We start from the raw sequence: 27,649 nt of genomic DNA on the forward strand, positions 1-27,649 counted from the left end.
ACCCCTCTTGGATAACCCTAAGACCAATCATGTATACCAAAGCATTTAAGTATTGACTACTTGAGAAATGAAGTGGTAAAGTTCAATATGTCAAACAGGAAGGAATTGTCAGGCAAGCGTACTTGGCTCTTAGAACAGAACAAACCCTCTCTTTACAGCCCTCCACCACTTTGCCTTAGGTATTCATGAATAATTGACGTAATCAAAACAGTTTGATGCACATGTTCTGTTTCTGGAAGGCTTTGAAGTCATCAACCGGTAGGGTAGGGACTAGTGTCACTACCTCATCAGGAGAGGAAGATGACAACTCTGGGTGGACTGGGGATCACTGCTGACTTTCCATTAACTCCATCTGCCAAAGGGCAACATCAGGCTCTGGTAGGGTGACCAGATGTCCTAATTTTATAGGGACAGTCCTGATTTTTGGGTCTTTTTCTTATATAGGCTCCTATTACCCCCCACCCCCATCCCGATTTTTCACATTTGCTGTGTGGTCACCCTAGGCTCTGATATTAGAGATCTGTCCAACAGCTTGGAACTTGTCCTTTTTCTGGATACATGAGAGAGAGATCTGTTCTGGGACATGTACAATGATGGTCCCTAGTAAGGTGAGTATGGTCAAGATGACATGCTTTAGGGGTCTGGCCCAGTGCCACTACTATCTAGCCTGAGGCAGTGCTCTTAGCAAGGAACCACCAGTACTGTTTATGGTGTCACTCTCTGAAGGCAACAGAGAGGTATCTCTGCTCAATGCCATTGAGAAGGAGTAAACTGGTGAGGGTGAAGATGAGTAGCCCTTTGAAAGGCAGTGATGTGAGATGCATCATTTGCACTAGGTCCAGTACTGGTTGCCACTTAGGGACAGGAGATACAGAAGCTTCTTCTGGGGCATATCTCTGGTTTGTCATCGGTTTGGTCATGGGCTCCAATACCAGGGCTACTCCATCCTGTTCCATTCCCACCGTGGCGGCTCTGTCCTTGGAGGAGTGATGATTTATGTCCTCCTCCTAGTGGGATGGTCCCATGTTTTGTTTGAAGGTGTTTTTATGCTCCATATGGGATTGTCCCTCGACACTGCCCTTCTGCAACTAGGATGTTGTTATTAGCTGTGATGTTGAGGCTGATGGCACCAAAGTTGTTGGTGCTAATTTCAACAGTATCCTCTTTGTTGTCCATCTTTCTCTGCCTGATCTCAGTGTGTAATACCTATTCAAGAGAGTGGTGGATAATGCTCTCTCTTTTGGCTTCACTTTGGTGGTTGTCATTGCCTCAGGGTCTGAAATGACATGCATGTATTGTCCAAGCAGATGTAACTTGAGCTGCATGACCCTGAACTTACAGGTCCTGGAGCAAAATGACCAATGCATCAAACACCTACCCGGGATATGATTCTAGGGACAGAGGACAGGAAGGGACCTTCTGGGTCATCAGTGAGTCCCCTATTATTGCAGGCAACCCCATCATATAATCACATTCATAAATTTATCAAGCTCCATCTTACAACTAGTCAGGATGTTTCCCCCATTAACCCTATTGGAAGGCTATTCCAGAACTTCACTTCTCTGATGGTAGAAACGTTCTTATAATTTCCTGTCTAAATGTATTTCTGGTCAGTTTATACCCATGCTCCCGGGCAGAAGAGGCAATGGCTGTGTTCATCAGTGAAGGGGATGAGGATATCGTAGGACAGGCAGAGCTTGACCTCCAATGATTTAAAGTCTGTCATGTTGGTATAAAGTGCCTCACCGCGCTGTATCGCAGCTGGTGGGGGTGTGGCTTGGAGAGGGGTCTCATTTCTTTTTTTTTATGGAATATCCAGATTAAAGAAAATAGGGTAAAAGAAAGGTGGAGGTAAATTCTCTTCATCAAACTCATTGAGAAAGGGAAAGTTTTAAACTCAGTAGAAGTAGCAGGTCAAACACTAGCTGGGTTCGGCCTCAGTGTCATGGAAGGCATGGGAGCACAAGAAGTAACTGGGTGCATGCATGGCCCTAATGGACACTGCTGTTCAAAAGAATCCAATTCACAGTGACATATACTTGAAGAACTTGATTTGGGGTAATCTGTCTGTACAATTTATCAATTCATTATAAGATTACGAACTCTCTGTATGTATTGTGAAACAGCATGGCCAGAGGGCAGCAGGAGAGTGATAGAGGGGAGATATGTAAGCCCCAGGATGATGAGAGCCTTATTCCCTGTAGAGGGAAGAGAGGTTGCTATAGATTAATTAGAGTACCTGAAGCCAATCACCTGATAACCCTCCCCCCGCTCGCTTCAATCAGACAGGTGAAGGAGTTGAAGCAGAGTGTTTTGGTGTTGGACTGGAAAGCAGTTTGGAGGAAAGCAGTTTGGAGAGGTGCTGTGGCGGGCCTGAAGACCAAGAACCTAGGTAAAGGAAAATCCGGCTTGTGCAGAGCAGAGGGACTCCACAGAGACAAGGGATTGGGAGAAACTTGGCCCAAGTGGAGAAAGGGCAGGAAGCCCCACAAGCTGAAAGGCTGGAGAGGGAAGTAGCCCAGGGGAAGGACTTGCTAGTTGAAGTGGTTTGCTGCTATCCCTAGGGCCCATGGACTGGAGTAGAGGGTGGCCCCAGGTCCCTCACTCTCCACTCCCCTTCTCTGGGACACTAGTGGGACAGTTGATACCCCAGATCAGGGGCAAGAAATGGCATCCTGAACCCCCCCACAAGAGGAGAAAGCATGGGACCCATCATAATAGTGCCGGCAATTTGCCACAGTATCTTTACCAAGTTCTGTCTTCTCTGTTGTCCTTTCATCTCCCTGTTGGACCGAAATCTAATAGGGGTAGCGGCAAAGACCTAACAATAGAGGGTTATTGAATCACAAGTATAACAAAGTGTACCATCATCTTATCCTCAAACAACTCCATTAATCCCCCAAGATACAATTTAAAATAGCACTCCTTGTTTTAAGATCCTTCCATGTATTTATGTAGCTTGACTCTAGAATCATCAGCCAGATTCTGATCTGTTACACCAGTTCCTTGTTTTTTTTCCTTCTCTCCCTGTTCATACAGCACCAACCTCAACTCTGTCCATTCACACACTATCACTAGTGTGGGAACAAAAATCTTCTTTTCTATATTGTCTTTTATTTGAAACCACCTGGTATCTATGCGATTCATCAACTCTGTCACAATTAACAAGGTTAGCTGCACCTCTGGCTCCTCCTCTGGTCTCTTTGAGTGCAACCCTCATAGGTATTAGCTCTCATGCCATTACCTTTTCCTGCAATCCCTTCTTAGACTTTATCCTGGATTACGGTACCCCATAGATCAGCCACGCTTGCCCCAGCAGGTCTGACTGGGTTAAGGTATCTGTAGTTCTTCCTTTTGGAAGTTTGTGACCAGCAGTGAATACAGTGATACCAAATAGCCTTCTTAAAACAAAATATTGTTCAATCTTAACATTAGGAACAAAGTATAACATAAGAAAGGTTTTCAAAACAATAAAAGGTCTACACATATGCCTATTGGACCTATAATCCCAGAGGTAGGCGTATTTCACTGTAGACAGCCCAACCTCTGGAATCTGGGTTCATTTTAGCTCAATTTTGTCTGTCCCCTTGAAGGACTGTGTCTTTTTATATCTTGATCTCTTCCCAGTTTTTTGTTTTGTAGTCAGAAACTGGTTTAGTGAGCTTTATGGTGGGTCAGAGACAGGGCAAAATGAATGGCTTTTGCATTGCCCCTGAAGTGTTTGCAGGCAAATGTAATACCAGGACCTTTCCTGGGTGCATGTCCTGACAAATGTATTGTAAACAGGTCAATAACTCAGTCGAGGTAAGAGCATTCATAAGGCAGCTCCACATCCATCACGGACTCATTTTTAGTTCTCAGCTGAAAACTTCTCTTTTCCTCCTGCTTATAAGTCTTAATTTCTCTCTCTCTCTCTACCCCTGCTACTATTCTTATGTTAACCTTTTAACTGTATTATTTAACATCATTTAAAGTATTTGTGGATACAGGCTATAAAAAAGATGCTTTACATACAAAAATAAGTGTCCAGTCTTATGAAGTATTGAGAACCTTCAACATCTACATTGCACTACATTTCACAAGATCAGACCCTAAACCTGTACTTTAGTCACAAACTAAATTAGCTAGAGGGCAAAAGCCAAAGAACTTTGTGTTTCTAATTAAACTGAATAGTAATGGACTCACTGGCAGAGGCCCTTAAGACTTCAGATATTAGAGGATTATACAATATCAGTGAAGCACCATATAGTATTTGGATAACCACGGTAAATTATTTTGAAAACACAATCTTCCTTTTTGGCACAAATAAAGATGTCAAATGACTTCAGTCTCTATAGCAGTCCTTTATCTGTACATTGAGGACCTATAGCTTGTTATACTTCAGTGCTCTATGCTTCTGGCATCTAACTACTATGGATCCGTACTAGACTAACAGAGGCCCATTATGGAGGGTCTTATTAAACATACACAAGATTTTAATATCAACATGTGAAAAATAACCTGTTTACTATAAGGGTTAATCCAGATAAACTGCTTAATTAAAGATGTTTTTATCAAGTCTTGGTGCAAGTTTTCCAAAATACAGTGAGCTCTTAAAAAACTAAAAAATATCAGTAAAAATAAACTACTTTACTACTATATATTTTTAATATGCATGAGGTGTTACATGACTCTGCAGAGAAAATTTGGGGAACGCTGTCTGGGGAAGACTAAGCATAGACTTAGTAATCAGTGAGTTCTGAACGTAAAGTCCATATTTTGACTTTACACATAAAGCATTTGTTTTTATTAGTATCAATAAATGGGAACATGAGACGGTATCTTCATTCATACATTGAATCTACACATTTTATGCTAAAAACACTGTCGCTTTGCTGACCCCAAATAACAAAATGTACCTGTAAGTGTTTAATCTACAAACAATCTGTTAATGATTTGGGATCTTAAATGGTGTATTCATTTAATTTTTTTAAAGGATTTGAGCTTATCTGTAAACAAGACCAGATATAAATTATACCTTAGAAGTGGACAAACAGTAGAAAAGGACTTACATACATAATTATCCATGGTGAAGCATGATTAAATCATTATGGTATATGTAGCTTTTCAGTCTGCAGTGATTGGAGGCAAATGCAGCTGTATAAAATTCACCAGGAAAATGTTTCAATAAAGTTGTATAACAAATTTCCTGAAAGTGGTCCAAACCTTTGCAGAAAACATGCTTGTTGCAACTCAACATGTCAAATAAAAGTGGAATACTCCCTCATCCGTCTCTATCACTTCTAGACCTCTGAATTAAACTGCAGGATGGAACATGCATGAAGATGCAGTTGATGATGCATATTAACTTGTTCCAGTAAGAAATCTAAGTAACTGCTAAAATCAATTTCATTGAATTCCTCAAAGTAAATCTGATACATTTTAATTTAAAACCATGGATTTTGTCTTTTCACCTGATATTACTGTTGCATTATTTTGCCTGAGTTTCAAAATCTAATTCGAAAGGCACTATGGGTACAGATATGGAAAAAACTTACAAAAGAAAAAGTGCTCTCAGGTAAGTGAGCCACTTCTTGAACCTGGAAGAATTTGAGGACATACAATACAAAGAAAAGTGCTGAACTGTGAGACTGAAAACTTACCAGAACAAATTGTTTAGAAGAGATAATACCAAAGAGATGGAAAAGAAAGTTAAGTGAATATTCATTCTAATTAGATATAAATTCTTACTGAATATTTCCCAGAGGTACCCTCTCCCCTCCCATCATGCTATAAAAACTCCAGGAGGGTTGAAAATATTTCCTGGAGCTCCGCCCCGGACAGCTGTGGCTGAATTTAAGCCCTGATTCTAATTATCTTTGAACAGTGAGCTAACAAAAGTCAGTCTTACAAAATTCAAAACCAAAGTGAGAAATATTTTGGGTACAATTGAAACAACATTTCTTTCTTTATCAGCAACAAAATGGGCATGGTGAGTGAGTGGATTTTGAACCTGGCTGGTAAATTTTCATGATCGTTTTGCAAGGCTTATCTAAGCCTAGACAGAACTGTATAGTACTGTATATTTCTTATTTTCAGATGAATGTCTTGTAATCTAATTTATTAAGTCCTATTGAAAAATTTTTAAAGTCAAATTATTGATTTACCTTCAAAGTTTGTGTTAAGAACATGTTAAAGAAATAAAGGAATTATTTCCTCCTATACCACATCTGGTTCTTTACTGCTCAAACACTTATAATTTGCAAAAATAAAATTAATCAACAGCACACTCAGTTGGATTCTTCTCTATACCTCCACTGTGCAAACAATGATACGGTAATCACATGCTAATTAAGTGCTTTCCACAGATTTTAATGTATAACTGTTTTTATACCTGTAAAATACCTAAATCAAGTTTTTCAAATAGGGTCCCACTATACCTTTCTGTTTCAGATTAAAATTGCCCAGAAGTATCTATCAATCTCTAAACATCTCCTTCATTAGACTGCCCACAACTGCTCCTTTCCCATAATGAAACTGTACTCGTTCATACTGCATGCTTCATTTACAGTGGCCTTATGTTCATCAAAGCCTTGATCTTCCACTCCATTAATTTATGATAAGTTGCATGGTTTGCAACTTCTTCCCAGAGTAGTTTGTGGTCCTGATCTGTATGTGGTTTGAAAGGTTGAGGGATATCTGAAAGAGATAGTAGAGTCTCACCAGTCATATATCTGCCAGCTTTCATGAATGGAAAAGTTAACTATGTGTGAAACAAAACATCAGCCCTTACTGCTCAGCAGTCATCCTGGGGTATGCCTACACTGGCAAGTTTCTGTGCCACCAGTTATACCACTTTTATTACAATGCTGTAATTAAACACAGCACTTTCTCTCTCACACCCACCAACCCTGCTATGTTCAATAGCACAAGCATTCCACATTAATGATTTACTTTGTGTCCTGGAGTAGGTCAGCACAGCACCCACGGGCTATCAGAAACGGTGCTTTGAAAGGGCAGGGGTGCATGTCTCTAGGGAAGCCGAGTTCAAAACGATGCGCAGAACGGTCACTTGAGGCATTATGGGACAGTTCCAGAGGCCAATTACAGTGCAGCAAGCAATCAAGATGTGATGTTGCACTCTATATGATTTTATGAAAATATGCTGATGAGTGTAAATATAATATAACTGGAATGTGCTTCATGCAAAAGGTCTCTTGTAAGGTATCATTACAAAACTTATAATCTACTGAGTGTGGTCATCCTATTTGTATACATGTACCACTCTTGTATCTGAAACTAGAAATATGAAATATAACTCTGAGGGCCTATTGTAATTATGCAAAGTGTGGGCCATTAATGGTGGTTTGGAATCTTGCATGGCTCCCATTAACCAGGACAATTGACTGCAGATGGCTGTTTTACCTGTAAGTCTTCCTGTGTACCTGTGTGCTGCCAAGTGGGTAATGAAGTCTTATAGTGACAAGTAATCATGTCACCTGAACTGGAATCCATCTTTAACCTGGTGCTTTTCCATAGAGAATGGGGGTGGGGCTGCAGAGGGACAAAGTATTCCCGCCTTGCAAAAGATATATTAGTGGGTGGAACAGAGAAAAGGGAGAGCCATTATGAGGAACACCCTAGCCTACCAACTGAGCTGGAACAGAGCTGTACCATGGGAAAGAATTGGCTCTGGCCTGGAAGGCGTCCAGTCTGTGAAAGAGACTATTTGAAACATCTTTCAGGGTGAGAATTTTATATGTACTCAGTTGTATTACTGTATTAGACTTAGATTTGTGTGTTTTATTTTTATTTCACTTGGTAATCCACTTGTTCGTCTGTCACTACTTGGAACCACTTAAATCCTACTTTCTGAATTGAATAAAATCACTTTTTACTTATTAATTAACCAGAGTATGTATTAATACCTGGCGGGGAGGACAAACAGCTGTGCTAATCTATCAGTGTTATAGAGAGTGAACGATTTATGAGTTTACCCTGTATAAGCTTTATACAGGGTAAAACAGATTTATTTGGGTTTAGACCCCATTGGGAGTTGGGCATCTGAGTGTTAAAGACAAGAATACTTCTGTAAGCTGCTTTCAGTTAAGTCTGCAGCTTTGGGCAAGTAATTCAGACCTGGGTCTTTGTTGGAGCAGACGGAAGTATCTGGCTCAGCAAGACAGGGAAGCAGGGGCAGAACTAGTCTTGGGCACAGCACTTGGCAATTCCCAAGGGGATTTCTGTGATCCAACCCGTCACACAAGTGTCTACAATGCTGGAGCCTCTGCGCAAATAGCCTTATGACTCTTGTTGTGGTGGCGTTTTTTGCAGAGCTGCAAGTGGCTTGCAGTGTGTACACTTTTTTTTTTTTTTTTATATGGAGATATCCTATACTTCCTAGAACTGGAAGGGACCTTGAAAAGGTCATTGAGTCCAGTCCCTGCTTTACTAGCAGGACCAAGTACTGAATTTTTCCCAGATCCTAAGTGGCCCCTCAAGGATTGAAGTTCACAACCCTGGGTTTTAGCTGGCCAATGCTCAAACCACTGAGCTATCCCTTCCCCCTCAAACATCTGCAGTTTGAGTGCAAAAAGCTGCTTTACTGCACAGAAACTTGCCAGTGTAGACAAGCCCTAGGGAACAATACCTTTCAGGAACATTCCATCACAGGAAAAGGGCTATAAAGCCTACTGACTTTGAACAAAAACACCTAACAAAATTAAACATCTTTTGTTTTCTGGTTCACAAGCCAAATCAAACTTTAAAGCTTTAGTTTACTGTATACGTTAACTTCTCTATTTCCTGAAGTTACATAGACTTCAAACAGCAGGGCAGCTTCCATTGAGATTTAACTTTCATGTGGGCTGAATTAAAGCTCTTTTGGGGGTACGTCTACACTACGGGATAATTCCGGAATTACATTAAACCGGTTTTATATAACAGATATTATAAATTCGATTTCACGCGGCCACACTAGGCCACAGTAATTCGGCGGTGTGCGCCCATGGTCCGAGCTAGCGTCGATTTCTGGAGCGTTGCATTTGTGGGTAGCTATTGCGTAGCTATCCCATAGTTCCCACCAGTCTTCCCCCGCCCCTTGGAATTCTGGGTTGAATCATTGTCGCGGTGTTCTGGGTAAATGTCGTCAGTCATTCCTTCCTCCGGGAAAACAACAGCAGACAATCCTTTCGCACCTTTTTCACTGGATTGCCCTGGCAGACGCCATAGCACGGCAACCATGGAGCCTGTTCAGCTTTTTTTTTTTTTTTTACAGTCACCGTATGTGTACTGGATGCCGCGGACAAGGCGATACTCCAGCGCTACAACAGCACCATTCATTTGCTTTTGCATGATAGCAGAGATGGTTACCAGTCATTCTGTACCGTCTACTGCCGGAGTAAACTGGCAATGAGATGACGGTTATCTCTCCCCTTTGACTGTCTACTGCTCATGAGTGCCCCTGGCTGAGATCGGCTGGGGGCGCAAAGCAAAACTGGGAATGATCCCCGAGTCAATCCCTCCTTTATGGTTTCTAAAAATAGAGTCATTCCTGCCTAGAATATGGGGCAAGTGTACTAGAGGACCAGTGTATCGAGAGAGCACAGCTGCTCCGTGTCAGTATTCACAGGGGTGCCCCTGCAACCCCCCACCCATTGCTTCCCTCCTCTCCCAACCTTCCTGGGCTAACCGTGGCAATGTCCCGCCCATTTGTGTCATGAATAAAATGCAGGAATAAGAAACACTGAGTTTTTAGTGACATAAAATGAGGGGGAGGCAGCCTCCCGTGCTATGATAGTCCAGCAGGACATTAAGTTGTGTGGGGAGAGGAGCCCAGCATCCCACTGCTATGATAGTCCAGCAGTACAGAATCTTTTCTTTACACATGAAAGGGAGGGGGCTGATTGAAGCTCAGCCCCCAGCTGCTATGATGAAGATGGTTACCAGCCGGTTCTGTCCCATCTACTGGAGTGACCAGGAATCATTCCTGTTTTACCAGGGCCCCCCCCCGGCGGCCTCATCTCAGCCAACATGTTAGGTATTGAGCAGTTATCAAGTATTGAAGCACTCGGGTTCATAAGGACCGTTACCAGTCCTACTGCACCGTCTGCGCACCGGAAGAGGGAGAGGAGTGAATACTGCGCTTCACTGCTGCAGCATAGCATCTCCAGCGCATTCAGTAGACATAGGGTGACATTGAAAGAAGTCAAGAATGATTTCTTTCCCTTTCTTTCACATGGTGGGGAGGAGGAGTAAACTGAGGAGCATTTCCCTGAAACCACGCCAGAAAATGTGTTGAACCTACAGCATTGGGAGCTCAGCAAAGAATGCAAATACTTTTCGGAGGCTGCTGTGAACTGTGGGATAGCTGGAGTCCTCAGTTACCCCCTCCCTCCATTAGCATCCATTTGAGTCTCTGGCTTCCCGTTACGCTTGTCACGCAGCACTGTGTAGCCTGGAGATTTTTTTCAAACGCTTTGGCATTTCGTGTTCTGTAACGGAGCCTTTGATAGAACAGATTTGTCTCCTCATACAGCGATCAGATCCAGTATCTCCCGTACGGTCCATGCTGGAGCTCTTTTTGGATTTGGGACTGCATCGCCACCCGTGCTGAATCAGAGCTCCATGCTGGGCAAACAGGAAATATAATTCAAAAGTTCGTGGGGGCTTTTCCTGTTTACCTGCCCACATGCATCCGAGTTCAGATTGCTGTCCAGAGCGGTCAGTGGTGCACTGTGGGATACTGCCCGGAGGCCAATAACGTCAATTTCGGCCACACTAACCCTAATCCGATATGTTTATATCGATTTTTAGCGCTACTCCTCTCGTCGGGGAGGACTACAGAAATCGATTTAAAGCAGGCCCTTTTATATCGATATAAAGAGCATTGTAGTGTGGACGGGTACAGTGTTAAATCGATTTAAGGCTGTTTAAATCGATTTAAATGCGTAGTGTAGACCAGGCCTGGGAGCCAGAGGCACAGCTCACATGGGGCCCCCTTAACACCAGGCCTATATCATTATCCTGCATCTCTTTGGAGTGGCAGCAAGTTTTAGAAAGGGTAGTTCCCGTGTCTTGGATCTCATGTTTCAGACTGTCTGCAGACTCAGATAGGCACCAGTTATACTCTTTTCATGTTTTTAAGCTTTACTTTGCATCCACAATGGTTTCATATCTTTTTAAAAAATGAAAGCTCAGATTCTCATTTTATCATGTGATGCCAGGAGTTGAAACCTTAAGCATATGCCTATAGTACATATGCCTTAATCCAGCCCTAATGCTGAGAAAAGCCCTCAAAGACAGCATTCAATTTATATATGTTACTTTAAAAAGAAGTTCATACTCTACAGAGTATTTTATGATCTGAGCTGGATAGGATAACTTGTACAATTCCACATGTATCTCATTTTGAGGCACAGAAGACACCTCTGTCCCACAAGACCCTATGAGGACATTTTGCGGGTGGTGGAATGGAAAAGGCAAAATAAACAAAGCAAAGACAGGGAGGAGAACTGCAATAAAGAGGGAGGCAGCACAAAGAACTGGTCAAAGAGAGGGAGGGAAAGGACAAGAAGGCTGAGCTTTTAGCTGACTCATAGAAGTGGTGCAACAATGGTTTAATAACATATATAGTAACCTCCATAATATGGGTCAAGTGCTGCATTTATATCATTAATGACTAAACTCTTCTCTAGTAAAAGAGTTTAGCCACACAGAACAAAATGCTAAAAAGAATGGTGGAAACACCTGATACAGAGGGCAATTCAGTACTACTAATTATTTCCCAGAAACCAGCAAACTATGTGCCATAATGTATACAAGTAATCCTGAAGACGGCAATCATGTCTGTCTGCTCATTATTTAGTAGGGAACAGAGGGTACTGATACAGTGCACTGATGGTACTGATAAGTGGAAAAAACTCCAATTGTACTGATAGAAGCAGCATCCATGTTAATTTACTTAAAAGCACACTGTTCCATTCAGTGAATGATATTAAACATTTCTGTTTTTAAAATAAAAGATTATTTACTTTTTAAGAGGCATTGTGTTCAGATAGAGAAAGATAAAACGAATTACTCATTTTCCATGACTTCATATAAACACTTTGATGTTTAAAGTGCATGTGAACAGTTAATCCTCCTATACTGATGTATCCTCGGTGATAGGTAGCTGTGTGCTATCCCCAGAGACAGATCTAAATCAAAATCAGACACACTGTTTTATTTTTAGTTTCAAAGCCACAGTGATAAACACAAAAATAAATCAAATCAGGTTTGTATATATTCCATCTAAAGTTTGGTTTAATAGCTAATACACTGAATACACACACACAATAAAACTTTACTGACTGTCATGTATAGTGCTGCTTTTTTTCCTGAGATAGGTAAAACAATGACCCATCAGCAGAGTTAGGGTTGTTTTTTTCTTTTTAAATTAGAGATGACTTAAGTACCAGTTAGTTAATCCCCAAAGACTATCCATAAAAAAGATTAAATGTATCCATAATTTTAAGTGACACCATGGATTTCAGCAGGCAGTTACTTACAACTCATCTAGAAGACATAATGTTAAAGGTGACCCACAGGAGTTTTTTTTTTGTTTAAATGAACTAAATGTAAAGTTGCATGCTGAATACCTGAATAGTAAAACGCACCTAACACACATGATTTTGAAGGTATTTTTTTTTTCCATTTAAAGACCCCTAAAATTGTAGAGTGCCAGATCCAACATGTAAGCTAGCACTAGTATGATGATGTCTCAGATCCACTATGGAACTTGTCTGGATCACAGACCCAGTATAAAATATGCCAGGTAAATAGTGTTTTATTATATGATGTGGTTTTGTAGCTTTCCCATTGCTTCAGATCACAAAGTGTCTAAATTAACTATGGGGATAGGAAAGGTGGGATTTTGCAAAAATATACCACACAATGTAAAAAAATTACACTTAAGGTACCTGACTGCTTATAGGCTAGCTCATGCACCAGACAAGTTCCATGGTAGCTCAGACACGTTATGACCCAGTGACCCATGAGTTTAGGAGGAGCCCACAATGAAAATAAAATATTGTTCACTACACTTTAATTGCCCCTCTTGCTCATTTTAATTGTGGATTTCAGCACGGAATACTACAATTGATTTTGAAAAGTGCAGATTATCTTTAAAATGAGTGAAAGAAAGAGCAAGAAAGTGAAGATAAACAACTCTCCATAGAAATTTGTGAAGTTACACAATGTATGAGTTCAACTCGCATTTGTCACAATAGATTGTTTTCATTGAGGCTTAAATGACTTGGAATTTTTCTTATGCAAAAACTGTATTCATGCACATTAAAAACAATGGATCTTTGTTAACATGGTGATCTGAATGAGAAATAACTGGACATGCCAAAAAAATGAACTTTCAATCTAGACACCAGATGTTTAGCATGGGGTGGACCACATTGTAATTAAGACATTGCCTCATGGACACTTCCCCTCCTATTTACAATTGCATGGACCACCTCCCCTCAATTCATGATCACGTAACATCCCTGTGGTAATGACAGGAATTGTTTACATGGAAAAAGTAATATTAGGAATGCATTTCAGGCATTTTGAGCTGTTTTAATGCAAACTAGCATTTGGACTCGAGGAGGCGGCAGCACTGTATTGGCCAACCAGTTCTCTATAATTCACTAGCTAGTACTTTGTGGACCCACTAGTGGTCCATGGACCACATATTTGGGAAACTCAGTTTAACATAATTTACTAAGATCTGTTCTAATACCCACTGCAGCCAAATACTTTTGGAAATAATTATTTGAAAGCAAGGAAGAGTAATTCAAGGGAGCAGCATGTGTGGAAAGAGCCTGACTCAATACACATACTACAGGTTTAACAAAGATTTCCAGTCATGAGGGACAATCAATTTTTCTGGGTTGTTACAGGCTGAAATCTTTCACTTACGATTTACATTAATATTTTGTACTCTAAAATAATTTAACAGTGGCTCTCAAAGTGCATTACAAGCATTAATTAACTGGCTCTCACAGAGAGGAAGGAAAGCATCATTACCCACAATTTAAGGATAATGGAAACTGAAACACAGAGCAGCTATGTGATTAACCCAAGGTTACATGGCAAATCAGGGGGAGAGCTAGGAGGAGAACTCAGAAGTCCTGACTCAAAGTCTCTCCTATCTTAACCACTGAGTAGCATGAAAAGTGTCTGCAGTTTCACCATTTAATGCAGTTGGTATTTGTGTACTCCTTAGGGTTATGGATTTGATTGTAAAGAGTTAATCTTTATGTATGGGATACTACAGTGAAAATTATCAACACATTAGAAACTTTCTTTATTGTTAGATTACATTAAAACTGTGTTTTTTTAAACTTTGACAAATCCTCTTTACGGGGTGGTTACTTAAAATAAAATGCTTGAACAAACATATGAATGGCCTATTTACAAAGCTCATTGGCATATTTGACTACTGTGTATGGAAATATGAAGAAAAACATTTCACATACTAAGCAAGTAATATTCCTGAAGAAAATCCTATGGACTCAATACAGAGCATCCCTTTAAACAGTTCTATAGTATGTGCCAGGCCCAATAAACTGCCTCACTGAGGACCATTGTATATCAGCACTTGTACTTGGTCTCTGAGAAATGAAAGATGATATCTAGAAAAAATTATAGCCCTTGACATTGGAGATTTGTAGATTTCTACTCTCCCTGGAAGGAAACCAAGAACATTTCTATATATTAATATCTTGCAGCAGGGTTCAATCCCTTACACTCTGTAGAGCAAGCTCACATTATCTTCACAAAATCAAAGGACAGCTTCTTACCTGGAGAATGCAATATGTACTGATAACATTCTGAGCAAGACTATAAAGTACATTATCAAGCCAGGCAGTTAGGCAAGCAGGATGACTACTTATCAGCAACCAAAGATGAAGCTGTCATTCTGACCTCCAAACACTGACTTATTCAATAAAGTTTAACCCTTCTTCGGGCAGATCTACCTTCATTAGTAATCTCTTTTCCATAAGAAGTTGAACAAGAGGTTTGAAGAGTGCAGGTGACAAAAGCCCACAGGTATATATAAAAAATGTTGTCCTTAACGGAGGACGTGTGTGTGTGTGTGTGTGTACGCGCGCGCGAGAGAGAGAGAGAGAGAGAGAGAAGAGAATGAAAAGTTACAATTGGGTCATAGGAGCAACAAGAGGAAAACAGTGGAGTAATCTGCTCAACATCTTAGATGTCTATAAACAAATGCAAGGTGTATTGGGAATAATCAGGAAAACTGGAAGTATTAATACAAAGTAAATTATGACTTAATTGGCATCACAGAGACTTGGGATAAATCTTTTAACTAGAATATTAGTACAGAGGGTTATAGCTTCTTCAGGAAGAACAGGCAGGATAAAAAGAAAGGAGGTGTTGCATTATGCATCATGAATAAATACACTTGTTCTGAAGTGCCGGAGAAAGTGAAAGGCAGAGCAGCTGAAAGTCTCTGGTGAAGGAAAACTGGGGTAACATCATGGTAGCGGTTCACTATAGACCACCAAATTAGGGGGAGCAGGTAGATGAGGCACTTCTATATTAAATAAGATAACTATTCAAAACATAAGATCTGGTAGTAATGGGGGACTTTATCCAGACATCTGTTGGAAATGTAATATAGCAAAACGCACAATGTCCAAATAAGTTCTTGGAATGTACTGGTGACATCTTGTTTCAGAAAATGGGGAAAGTAACCAGGGAGGCTGTCATTTTAGACTTGATTCTGACTAAAAGGGAAGAACTGGTTGTGAATCTGTAGGAAGAAGAAAATTTGGGTGAAAATGATCATAAAATAATAAACGTAATGATTCTAAGAAAAGGAATGAGTGAGCAGAGCAGAAAAAGGGCAATGGACTTCAAAATAGCAGAATTCAACAAACTCAAAGAACTGGTAAGTTAGATGCTCTGGGAAGAAAATCTAAGGGAAAAAGGAGTTTAGGAGAACTGGCATTTGCTCAGAGAGAGAATATTAATGGCACAAAAGCAACTAGTTCTGATGTTAAGGAAAGATAGGAAGAGTAGTAAGAGGCCAATATGGCTCCTTCAGGAGCTCTTTACTGACCTGAAAATCAAAAAGAATCCTACAAGAAGTGGAGACATGGAGAAACAGCTAAGAAGGAGTACAAAAGAATAGCACAAGCATATAGGGTCAAAATCGGAAAGGTTAAGGCATAAAATGAGATACACCTAGCAAAAGAAATAAAAGGCAATAAGTAGTAGTACTATAAATACATTAGGAGCAAGAGAAAGATAAAGGAAACTTTAGGTTCACTGCTTAGCAGAGAACAAGAGCTAATAATGGATAACATCAGGAAGGCGGAGGTGTTTAGCAACTATTTTACTTCACTCTTCATTAAAAAGGGTAACTGGTCACAGTGTAACACACTTAATATTAACATCTAGGGTCAAGGAACACAACCCAGAACAGGGACAGAAAAGACTGAAGAATATATGTATACGTTAGATGTGTTTAAGTCAACAGGATCTGAGGAAATTCATCCTCGGAACTAAGGAACTAGCTGAAACAATCTCTGAATGGTTACCAATGAATGTCAAAAACTCATGAAGGATGGGGGTGGTCTCAGAGGACTAGAGAAAAAAAGATGACTAATCTTTCACAATTGTTGTTTTTTGAGATGTTTTGCACATGTACATTCCGCTCTTGGTGTTTGTATGCCCCATTTACAGTTGCCAGAAATTTTCCCCTCAGTGGTACCCATTGGGGGTTGAGTGTCCTCTGCTGCAGCGTACTGCTGGCATTGGTATAAAGGGCCCAGCTGACCCCGAAGCCCCTCAGTTCCTTCTTTCCAGAAACGCCAATGTAAAGGAGTACAAGAGTAGCTCATGGAATGGACATGTGTAACACATCTTGAAGAACAACAGTTAAGAAAGATTAGTCATTGTTTTTCTTCTTTGAATGACTGCACATGTGCATTCCACTCTTGGTGACTCCCAAGCAGTAGTATAGGCAGAGGGATCAGAGGTCATGTACAAACAGACTATAGAACAGTTTGACCAAATTTGGCATCATTTCTAGAATAATGGGTGATGGCATAATGGGAGGAGAAAATATGCACTGATAACCAGGTTGCTGCTTTTCAAATGTCCTGGATAGGAATCTGAGCTAGGAACGCTGTTGAGGATGTTTATGATCTTGTGGCATGAACAGTCAATTTAATTGGTGGTGAAATGCCTGCCAAATCATAACAAGCGCAGATGCAGTAAGTTATCTAAGACAAAATTCTTTGTAAGAAGATTGGAAGATCTTTCATTCTGTCTGCTATTGCAATGAACAGTAGGATGGACTGCCAAAATGGTTTGGTCCTGTATAAACAGAAGGCCAGTGCTCATCTAACGTCCAATGTGTGTAGCCATTGCTCGTCCCTATTTGCATGTGGTTTCGGGTGGAAAACAGGAAAGTAAATTAATTGATTGTTATGAAAATTTGAAACCACTTGAGAGAAAACTTGGATGAAAGTGTAAGTAAACCTTATCTTTAAAGAAGACTGTACATCGTGGTTCAGATGTGAGGGCACACAGTTCAATGACCCTTGTGGAAGAAATTATAGCAATTAGGAAAATCACATTCCAGGAAATGTGTAGTAAGGAGCACATTGCTAAAGGCTCAAATGGTAGTCCCATCAGTTTAAATAAGACCAAGTTCACATCCCAAGGGGAAGCAGGCTCCCTTAATTGAGGGTAAAACCTTGCCAGGCCTTCAAGGTATCTGATTTTCATGTCATTAGAAAAACAGAACAGTTATCCACACAAGAGTGGAAAGCTGATATTGGTGCCAGGGGAACCTTGATAGAGGAAATTGCTAAGCCTTGCTATTTCAGGTGCAGCACATAGTTAAGTAGGTGTTGGATGAATGAATGCATTGGTGAGGATCCGGTTTGACAGACCAAGACAGAGAACTGCTTCCATATTGACAGGTAGGCGGCCCTGGTGGACGGCTTTCTGCTACTTAGTAAGACCTGGAAAACTTGCTCTAAGCAAGCCTGTTTTCTGGGATTTAGCCATGGAGTTTCCAGGCCATTAGCTAAAGGGACTGCAGGTTCAGGTGGAGCAGCCAACTGTGGATTTGAGAGATGAGAGCTGGGTGAAATGGTACTGAAATTGGAGATGTCACTAAGGGGTCCAGTATAGTGGAGGACCAGTGTTGGCAGGGTCACGCTGGGGCTATTAATATAACCTGCGTGTGAGCCTGCTTGATTTTCAGTAGCACTCAGTGTCTGAGTGGGATCGGTGGAAATTGTAGCAAAGCTTTTCTGTACAGGGCAGCAGGAAGGCATTGGTGATTGAGCCAGACTGTGGCCTTGCAGAGAGCAGAACTGGTGACATATTCTGTTGAACTTTTTAGAAAATAGGCCCATGTGGGGAATTTCCCTCTATCCCCCACTGGAAAATGCATCTAGCTACATCTGGGTGAAGAGACCACTTATGGGGACTCAAAAATGACCTGCTCAGGCAGTCTGCTAGCTTGTTCTGCACCCCTGAAAGGTACGAGGCCTTGATGTTGATTGAATGGGCTAGCAAAAGTCCCATAGGTGAACCACTTCCTGACAAAGCAGAGGTGAGCGAGCTCCTCCCTGCCTGTTGAGGTAAAACATAGCTGCAGTGTTGTTTGCAAGAACAAACAGGTTGCTCCCTCTGACATGAAGTAGAAAAGACAGACAGGCAAGATGAATCACCCTTAGTTCTTGGACATTGATATGAAGAGAGAGCTCCCTCAAGGACCAAAGACCCTGAATTCAGAGGGGCCCCAGGTAAGCCCCCACCCTAAAGCAATGTGTCTGAGACCAGAGTCATTTATGGTTGAGGGCGGATGAAGGGAACACCCATACAATCACTGAGAGGATCTAACCACCAATTAATTGAAACCAGAACTTAAGAAGGTACCGTGAGCGCAGTGTCCAGATGAAGACAGCTTGCTAGTACACTGAGGCCAGTCATGTCTGGGGGATCTGAGGTGCAGTCTCACATATTGTGTTACACATGAGCATAAAACAATGTGTCCTAGGAACCTCATACAGTTTTGGGCTGAAACTTGAGGTGTGTCACTAACGGTTGGAGCCTTGACTCTGGGAGAAACACTCTGACCTGGGTAGAGTCCAACACTGCCCCTATAAACTCTATCCTCTGTCACGTTGACTAAAACAATGTCCAATGTCCAAGAACTAAGGGTGATTCATCTTGCCTGTCTGTCTTGTCTACATTGATCAATAGGCCTATGACCTTGAAAGTTGACTAAAATGAGTACAAACACTGGATATAACTTGGACCAGCCCATGATTAGCCAGTTGTCCAGGTAAGGGTAGACCTGCACTCCTAGTCTCCTCAGGAATGCTGCTACACAGCCATGCATTGTGTGAACACCAGAGATGTTGCAGAGAGGTCAAAAGCACCGTGATCTGGTAATGCAAATGCTTCACTACAAACCTGAGGAATTTTCTGTGTCCTTCATATATCGACACATGACAGTAAGCATCCCTAAAATCGAGGCTGGCATACCTTGGATCCAGAGAGGGAATGATAGACGCCAGGGTGACCATGGCAAAACTTTATCTTTTTGAGATCATTGTTGAGCTGACACAGGTCTAGGATAGGTCTGAGACCTCCCTTTGCTTCTGGGATTAAGAAGTACTGGGAGTAGAAACCCTTCCCTCTTAAATTCTGTGGAACCACCTCTATGGCTCCCACCTGAAGGAGAGATTGAATGTCTGGAACCAGAAGTTCTTCACGCAAAGGGGCCCTGAAGAGGAAAAGGGAGGGAGGGTGAGAATAAAGTGTAGAAATAAACCAGATAATGTATCCCACTTCTAAAGTGCTCAGCACCCAAAGGTCTGTGGTGATACAGGACCAAACACTGAGGAAATGGGAAAGTGGTTTACAAATAAAGGAAAATGGGGTTTAGCATCTTGGGAACTGATATCACACCCTCAAGAGTCCCATCAAAATGCCTGCTTAGAACCCCCTAGATGTCTAGGTGGAACAGGCATCGATACAGAGGTAGGAGGAGGATGAAACCTTTGCCTATCACCTCTAAACAGTTTCCTCTGCATGTCCTGCTGGACAACTGGAGCAGAATATTGGAGGGATTGCGGAAGCCTGAAGTGGTTCCTGGAAGGGGCTGGGATATACAACCCAAAGGACTTTATTGTTTCCCTTGAGTTCTTTAACCCACAGAGCTTAGGGTCAGTCTGCTCCAAAAAGGAGAAGGATCCCTCAAAGGGAAGATCCTGCACAGTGTGTTGGATCTCCTGTGGGAGCCCAGAGAACTGCAACCAGAAGCTCCTAGGCATGGCCACAGACCTGGCAGCCAAGTCAGCCATATCTAGAGCAGCTTACATCGAGGCCCTCGCCACCAAGTTTCTCTCACCCACTAGTGAGGAGAACTCCTGCCTACCATCTGCTGGCAGCATTTCTTTAAATTTTAGCATAGAGTCCCATATGTTAAAGTCATACCTGCGCAAAAGTGCATGTTGGTTTGCAACCCCCCTGGTAGAATAAATTTTCCTATCAAACCGTTTCAGCTTTTTTGAGTCTTGATTTTGGGGTTGCCTTCATGTCCCTGCCTTTTCCCTTCATTAGCACCTAAAACTGCCAGGAACCCTAGGGGGCAGAATGGGAGTAAAAGAACTAATAACCTTGGGCAGGTGCAAAAGACTAGCATTTGTTCCTTATGAATTGGGTGTAAGGGATGCAAAGGTCTACCACAACACTTTCACTAGGTCCACAGAGGCAGAGTCACTCTGGAAGGACTGGCAGGGGCTAAAATATTGACCAGGTAGTGAGAGGATTCTTTTACCTCTTCCACTTGTAGTTCCCAAACTTAAGGCAACCATCTTTAACTATTCTTGGTGTGCCTTATAGTCATCTAGGGGAGGCGACATGACCCCTTCTGAGACTACTTCATCAAGAGAAGAGGACTAGGAGGCCAGCACTGGCTGCAGATGCTCTTCCTTCATTTCTTGATCTGCCAAGTCTTGCTGAGCCAGCTCTTGATATCTGATTTGAGGTTTGGTACCGGAATCAGGAACAGATGCTGTCAGGTGAGTAAGTGCAGCACACCTTTCCAAGGCAATCAAATAGAAGAGCCTGGAATTGGATCTGGAAACAGGGGGAAAGAGGGATTTCCAAAAGGCTACGGAACAGGTGCCAGTGACCTCCTGGTCAACCACTCTATGGCATTCCTGTGACAGAATCTGTGGAAGGATGGAAACATTTGGAGGAGGGGTAGCAAGAGCAGCTCTGAGTACAGGAAATGTAGGACCCAACTTCCTGTTCAGAAGAAGATGACTCTCCTTCCTTTCACCATGGAGGAACAATTCCACATGATGCCTGTGTGGAGAGGCCTGCAGAGAAGTAAGCATTGTGGGGTTTCCCTTTGACAGTACCAAAGAGTAAGCTATGAGGGGTACATGAGACTGGGATGGTACTGAGAGCTGTAGTGATCGTGTTGGTTTTCCCATGCCCTCCAGCACCAAGAGTATCAACACTAGATCAGAAGATGTCCCTAGCAGCTGCAAATGCCTGTGGCATGGTTGGTACTGAGATCATGTTAGTACGGTGCAGTGCCACAGATGTGGAAGGTGCTCCTCTTGGCTACTCAGTCAATGGTACTTTCCTACATGTTGGGGTCAATGGTGCTTTCTTCTGTGGTACCAAAGCAGGGGTGTGCTTAGACTTAGACCACACAACTAGCAGTTTTGGTGCTGGGTTCTCCCCCTTTCTGGACTCTGCTTCTTATGCCTCTTTTTAGGCACTGGGGATGGTGTATGGTGATAGGACTTTTGCATGGTAGGAGGCACACTCCTTACTGAGGCTGAGACACCCAGTGCTGTGTCTGATCGACCTGGCTCAGGTAGAAGTCTGAGGGATGCTCTATGAGTAGAAACTTTAGCTTGGCTTCACAATCTTTCCTCATGTGGGGCTTAAAGTCCCTGAAAATTTGACAATGCTCTCTGATCTGAGCTTCCCCAAGGCATTTAAAGCAACTTGAACACAGATAGCTCACAGCCATAGCCTTATTGTAGGAAATGTAGGGCTTGAAGCCCGATTACTGAGGCATTCCTTGGCAGTGGGAATCAAATGAAACCATCAGATGAAGTAAAAACCTAGCTAACTACACACTACTAAACTTACTAACACTAAACTATTCAAAATAAAATATGAGCAGATACAGTCCACTGAGAGTACTTGCAGAAGCAAGGAGAGCAGTTGCAGTGACCATCACAGGCAGTAAGAAGGAACTGAGGGGACTAAGGTTGGCTGGTCCCTTTATACTGATGGCCAATGGCAGCAGAGGGCACTCGAGCCACCCTGATGAGTACCACTAAGGGAAAAAATCCTGGTGACTGTGCATGGGGGCATGCACACCAAAAGCAGAATGCACATGTGGAACTACTCGAAGGAGGGCAACCACATTACCTGCTTTTTAAAAGGTCACAAAGAGGACCCATGGGATTATAGACCATTTAGTGTAACTTAAATACCTGGAAAGATACTGGATGAAATTATTAAACAATCAGTCTATAACCATCTAGAAAATAAGATAAGTAATAGCCAACATGGATTTGTCAAGAACAACTCATACTAAACCAACCTAATTTTCTTCTTTATAGGCTATTGGCCTAGTGGATGGGGGAAGCTGTAGAGGTGATAGATCTTGATTTTAGTAAGGCTTTTGACAAAATGCTTATGAGAACATCAACTGGGAAACTATGGAAATGTGGTCTAGATGAAATTACTATACGATGGATACATAACTGGTTGAAGAATGAGCTTAACTTGAAGCAAGGGAGGTTTAGGATAGGCATTACAAAAAACTTTCTAACTGTAAGGATAATTAAGCACTGGAATGGGCTTTCAAGAGAGGCTGTGGAATCCCTGTCATTGGTGGATCTTAAGAACAGGTTAGACTAGATATAAGAGGTCTTGTCTCAGTACTGGGAATGGGACTACATGACCTCGAGGTCCCTTCCAGCTGTATATTTATATGATTCTATATAATGCCTTCTAGTGCCACTGTCTTCAAACATTTTTTATTACATGCATGGTAAAACACTACTTTTCTCAGATTATGCTGGGCCATATATTTGGCCTTCAAGGTCTCAACACAAGATATTAATTTTCCCTATTAAAAATATTAGCTGATTATCTCATATTATTTTAAAATAAAAAAATTGATCTATATTTTAAGAACAGAAAACTGGCAATACGCTACTCTAGAATAAGGAGTACAAATATGTATATAATTTTATGATGATGTGCAATGTTTAAGGGAATTAGAGTTGGGGGGGAGTTTGAATAGAAAAATTTATTTTGCAGAGTCTATGTATATAAACTAGATACTATAGATGAGTACTGTTTAAGGTATCCTTATAAATTTGTTATGGTAAGCTTTTCAATCCTATTTTTTTTAAATGCAGCAAAGGGGTAAGGATCAGGAAATAAGAGATAGCTGGGACACACGGTCATCGGAAGGTGTTGGAGGCAAAAGTGTGATACTGATCAATAAAAAGAGGAGGAGCAGCAAAACAGGGGTGGGTGAAAACTATTGAGAGGGTTAGTTTTGTAGCAAACTGAAGGACAAGGGAAGAGATATAGAAAAGGCTAGAGAACCAGAAGGGCATTTTGGCAAGAGGAGTAGCTTATATGAGAGGAACAGACAGGAGTAAGGAATATAAATAAATAGCTGGAGAGGAAGATAAGTCCTGGAGGAAAGAGGCATGTAGGAGCCCAAACTGCAGAAAAATGTAACTGGGAATGCTTCTGGCAGTGGCAGCTGCAGCAGCTGCCCACCAAAGGTCTGGGGAGAAAGGAAGGAAGCAGGGAATCTTGGGCAAGGGCTGTACCCCTGGCTAGAGGAAGTGACCTGCTAGCTAGTTGAGGAAAGGAAAGGAAAGGGTGAAGCACGCAGGGTTGTGGAGCTTTGAGTTCCCCTCCCTGATCATTTTTGTAACAGCAAAAGACTGCCTGGTTCCAGAAGCACTACAAACCCTTTGATGTGAGAGCAGTTCTGGCATAACACTACAGTAGCACACCAAAAAGGGATGGGGCCACTAACTCTCAGATTAAAGAATTCCTAAATGCTCAGTGACATGTAGAACAACAGCCAAGAAACACGCATGAGAGTGAATTTCCTAGTACTATATGACACCCCAGATCCTTCTCTGATGCATTGTGATCCTTGTCTCCCTTTCAGTGTTACTGCTGGAAGAGGAGATTGAGCAGAGAATTGACTCCACTCTAGTCCTCCTAATGCAGAAGAAGAGTAGAACATCTCTTGAGTTTCTAAGTCTGTTCAAGGCATCAAAGAGAAATTTGCCTTACTGATGCTTAAAGCCTTAACTTTCATGCATGCGCAATATCATTTAAAACAAAACACAAAAAACACTAACACTGAAAAACGAAGTCCGTATATAAAACCATTTCATAACATTCAGGATCAGTCAACGATACTGGTATAAATCTAAAGAGTTACTCTAGATTTACACCACTGTAAAGGAGAGAAGAAACAGTTCCTAGGAGTCTGAACCAAGCTAAAAAGAGTCAAGAACTCCGAGTAACTTTTTCCTCAACTCCCATGTTTTCTGTTGATGAGCATTAGAACAGCAGGCTATAATAGACATCAAAGGAGATGTAACACATTGGTCTAATGGGGTAAACTAAGGAAGAGTTAATCTCAAATAGAATTTTCTGGTCTTTCATTTAAGTCAGACTGATCGTGTTAAGGTAACATAGGGCCAAATCCTATAACTTTTTAATGATAGTTTTGCTTAAAGGAGTAAATTGTTTGACCTACACTATTTTGTATGCAACAGTACATTTTAGCATGCAGATATTTTATGAATGAACAAAATATAATGGCTGATGCTAGGAAATTTATTATTTGACAAATTTACTGCTTGGTTTTTAAATCACATTTGAAAGTTTTTTTTTAAAATTAGGGATAGTGAATAATCAAGAGATTTGTTTCAAATGGTACTCTAGCAGGCAAGCAGGCAAGGATGTGTTTATCTGGTTATTTTCCTTAGAAGAAGGAAAAAGTGCCATGACAAACATAAGTGTGACTATTGATTAACATGATTGTCCTGCATAGCAGAGAAAAAGGTATTTTCCACATACCTAGTTGATTGTAAGAATATATTAAACTGTTACCATGGGTTTACCTGGAATAAACTGACACATTACTCAATTTGTTATTGGATCTTTTTGATTAGAGAGCATTGCTATAAAATATTCGTGCAGATGGAATTTTTGGAGAATTTAGCTGCAAAGTTCTACCAACTCTCTACTGCAGTGGTTCTCAACCAATTAAGCAATATGGGTCACATATGTGTTATCTGGGCTGCAGGTTGAGAACCACAGCACTCTCCCAACCCCCTCCAACCTGCTATGCCCAGCGCCCCCAGCCCAGAGACCCCTCCACAGAGTGGGGCCAGAAGCAGAGCCCTCATGGCGGGGTTGGGCAGCAGGGACCCTATACCATCAGCCCTGACTCGACCCCACCACCAACCCTGACCCTGACCCTTGCTGTGCGGGGCTGTGCAGCAGCCCTGACACTGGATGCTGGGTGTGTAGAGCAGGGTGGCTGCCCGGACCCTGCACCCTGCCGCATAGCAGCTCCTGTCAGTCCTGGACCCTGCCACCCTTTAGCACACAGCTGGGCTGCAGCTGTATGCTAAGTGGGCCTCATGCAGCCCACGAATCACTGTTCTATAGTGTTTTTTTTTTAAAGACTTATAACTTGGACAAATTTGTGCAGATTTTCATGGGGGTTTTCATGGGGTATCCTGTGGCTGGGATCTGGAGGGGTAGAGGGTACAGGTGTCTGGGGGTTGCCCCATGGCTGGGCTCCAGGGGAAGGGGGCATGGATATCTGGTCCCCCTGTTAGACTCGAGGGTGTGGAGAGGGGACAGAAAATCAGGAACTAGGTTGTCGCAGGAGTTTCTTTAACTCTCTGCTTGGGGAAATTTTTTGTGTGTCTGTATTGTTAGACATAGCTGCTGACAGGTACAGTACTTTGAAATAAATTACCAAAATGATTGAAACTGGCATGATTACATAATGTTATTTTGACAAACAAAATATGAAGAATTTTGCAGAATTTTAAAATATTGCCTGCAGAATTTTAATTTTTTTGATGCAGAATTCCCCCAGAAGTATTAATTGAAATTTACTTGCTCACTTCACCCATCCAAGTGCAGAATTGCTAGTAAAGAGATACTAATGTATACTTTACAGTAAACTTAAGCAAATTAAACAAATTCAATAAATGGCAATGTCTGTCTAATTAGTATTTATAGAGCTCTGACCTTTAAAATATGCTAGGCTTTACCAACATATTTCCATTAAATGACCTCATGCCAACGCACTGCTAGTTGATAATTTCATCTATTCTTTGGTCCATTTTTGTCAATTGGCAAACATAAACTTCTTGGAAGTTGGGTTAGTGTTTGGAAAATTGCTTTCACACATCCTGGATCTTTTCCCTTTTGAGACTATATGAAAATCTGTTTTAAGAACTAGAACTGGTTTGAAAAGGAACAAGAGAAACTTACTGTTTCTAAGGCCATGATACGCTCCTGCAAATAAAGCAGAATACATAATTAGAAAGTAAAGAGAACAAAGAAAAAACAAGTTGAACATGATGGGCTTCATTTATCTTTGCTGGTATTTGCACATACAACATTTTGTACAAAAACTCATTACACAAGAACACAAGAATTGCCATACTTGATAAGTCACATGGCCCATTTAGTTCAGGATCCCGTCTTTAGCAGTTGCTTCAGTGGAAGGTGAAAGAAACCCTGAAGAAAACGGTTATGAAAGAACCTGCCAAAAAGGAAGGTTTCTTCTTATCCCCCATTAGACTCTGGCTTCTGCCCTGAAGCAGGAGATATGATATCACTTACAATTTTTTGAAGTATTTATTATCATGACTTTGAATATTTTTTTAACCATGTAAATGTCCAATTCTTGCATCCGACGAAGTGGGTATTCACCCACGAAAGCTCATGCTCCAATACGTCTGTTAGTCTGTAAGGTGCCACAGGACTCTTTGCTGCTTTTACAATCCTTTTTTGAATCCTGATAAATTTTTGGCCTCTATGTCAATGAGTTCCATTGTCTAACTACATATTACATGAAGTATTTCCTTTCTGCCATCTTTTAATTTAATTGGATGCCTTCTTGTTCTTGTCCTTGCGTCATATGAAATTGTAAAAAGAAGTTCCTATCTACATTATCTGTACCATTCATTATTTTTTATGTATATATTTATTGTGCCCTTTCTTATTCCTCTCTTCTTGTGACGTTACTAATATAAACTGGGACCATACAGACAATGGGTTGCAACCAAGGTCCTGTAGTGGCACCAAATCCTATGTAAAGGGGGTAATATAAGGTGTCTAAGACCAGGTCAAGGGGTTGCTGGTTATGATTATGCTGTCTGTATCATTTTTGTAGTTGAAGTTATGAATATTGGCTGTATGCTGTCTGTATTTCAAACTTGTGCTGTGTTACTGGGAATGATCCCAGACAAGTTGGTGTCAGCTCTGTTTAGCCTGCTTGATGGCCCATTAAGGACCATTAGCTACACAACTG

The 27,649-nt window shown here is 41.4% G+C and overlaps 1 protein-coding gene across 1 annotated transcript in view; it reads right to left on the minus strand.

Moving 5' to 3' along the window:
* The window catches only part of CEP128 (centrosomal protein 128), a 430,997-nt gene that overhangs the window by 56,417 nt on the left and 346,931 nt on the right, over positions 1-27,649 (minus strand). Inside the window, exon 20 of the mRNA XM_032801915.2 lies at positions 26,605-26,628. Coding sequence (XP_032657806.1) covers positions 26,605-26,628 — 24 coding nt within the window. The remainder of the gene's footprint in view (positions 1-26,604; positions 26,629-27,649) is intronic.

The sequence above is a fragment of the Chelonoidis abingdonii genome, chromosome 4 (assembly GCF_003597395.2).
Source record: "Chelonoidis abingdonii isolate Lonesome George chromosome 4, CheloAbing_2.0, whole genome shotgun sequence".
In the NCBI taxonomy this organism is placed as follows: Eukaryota; Metazoa; Chordata; order Testudines; family Testudinidae; genus Chelonoidis; species Chelonoidis abingdonii.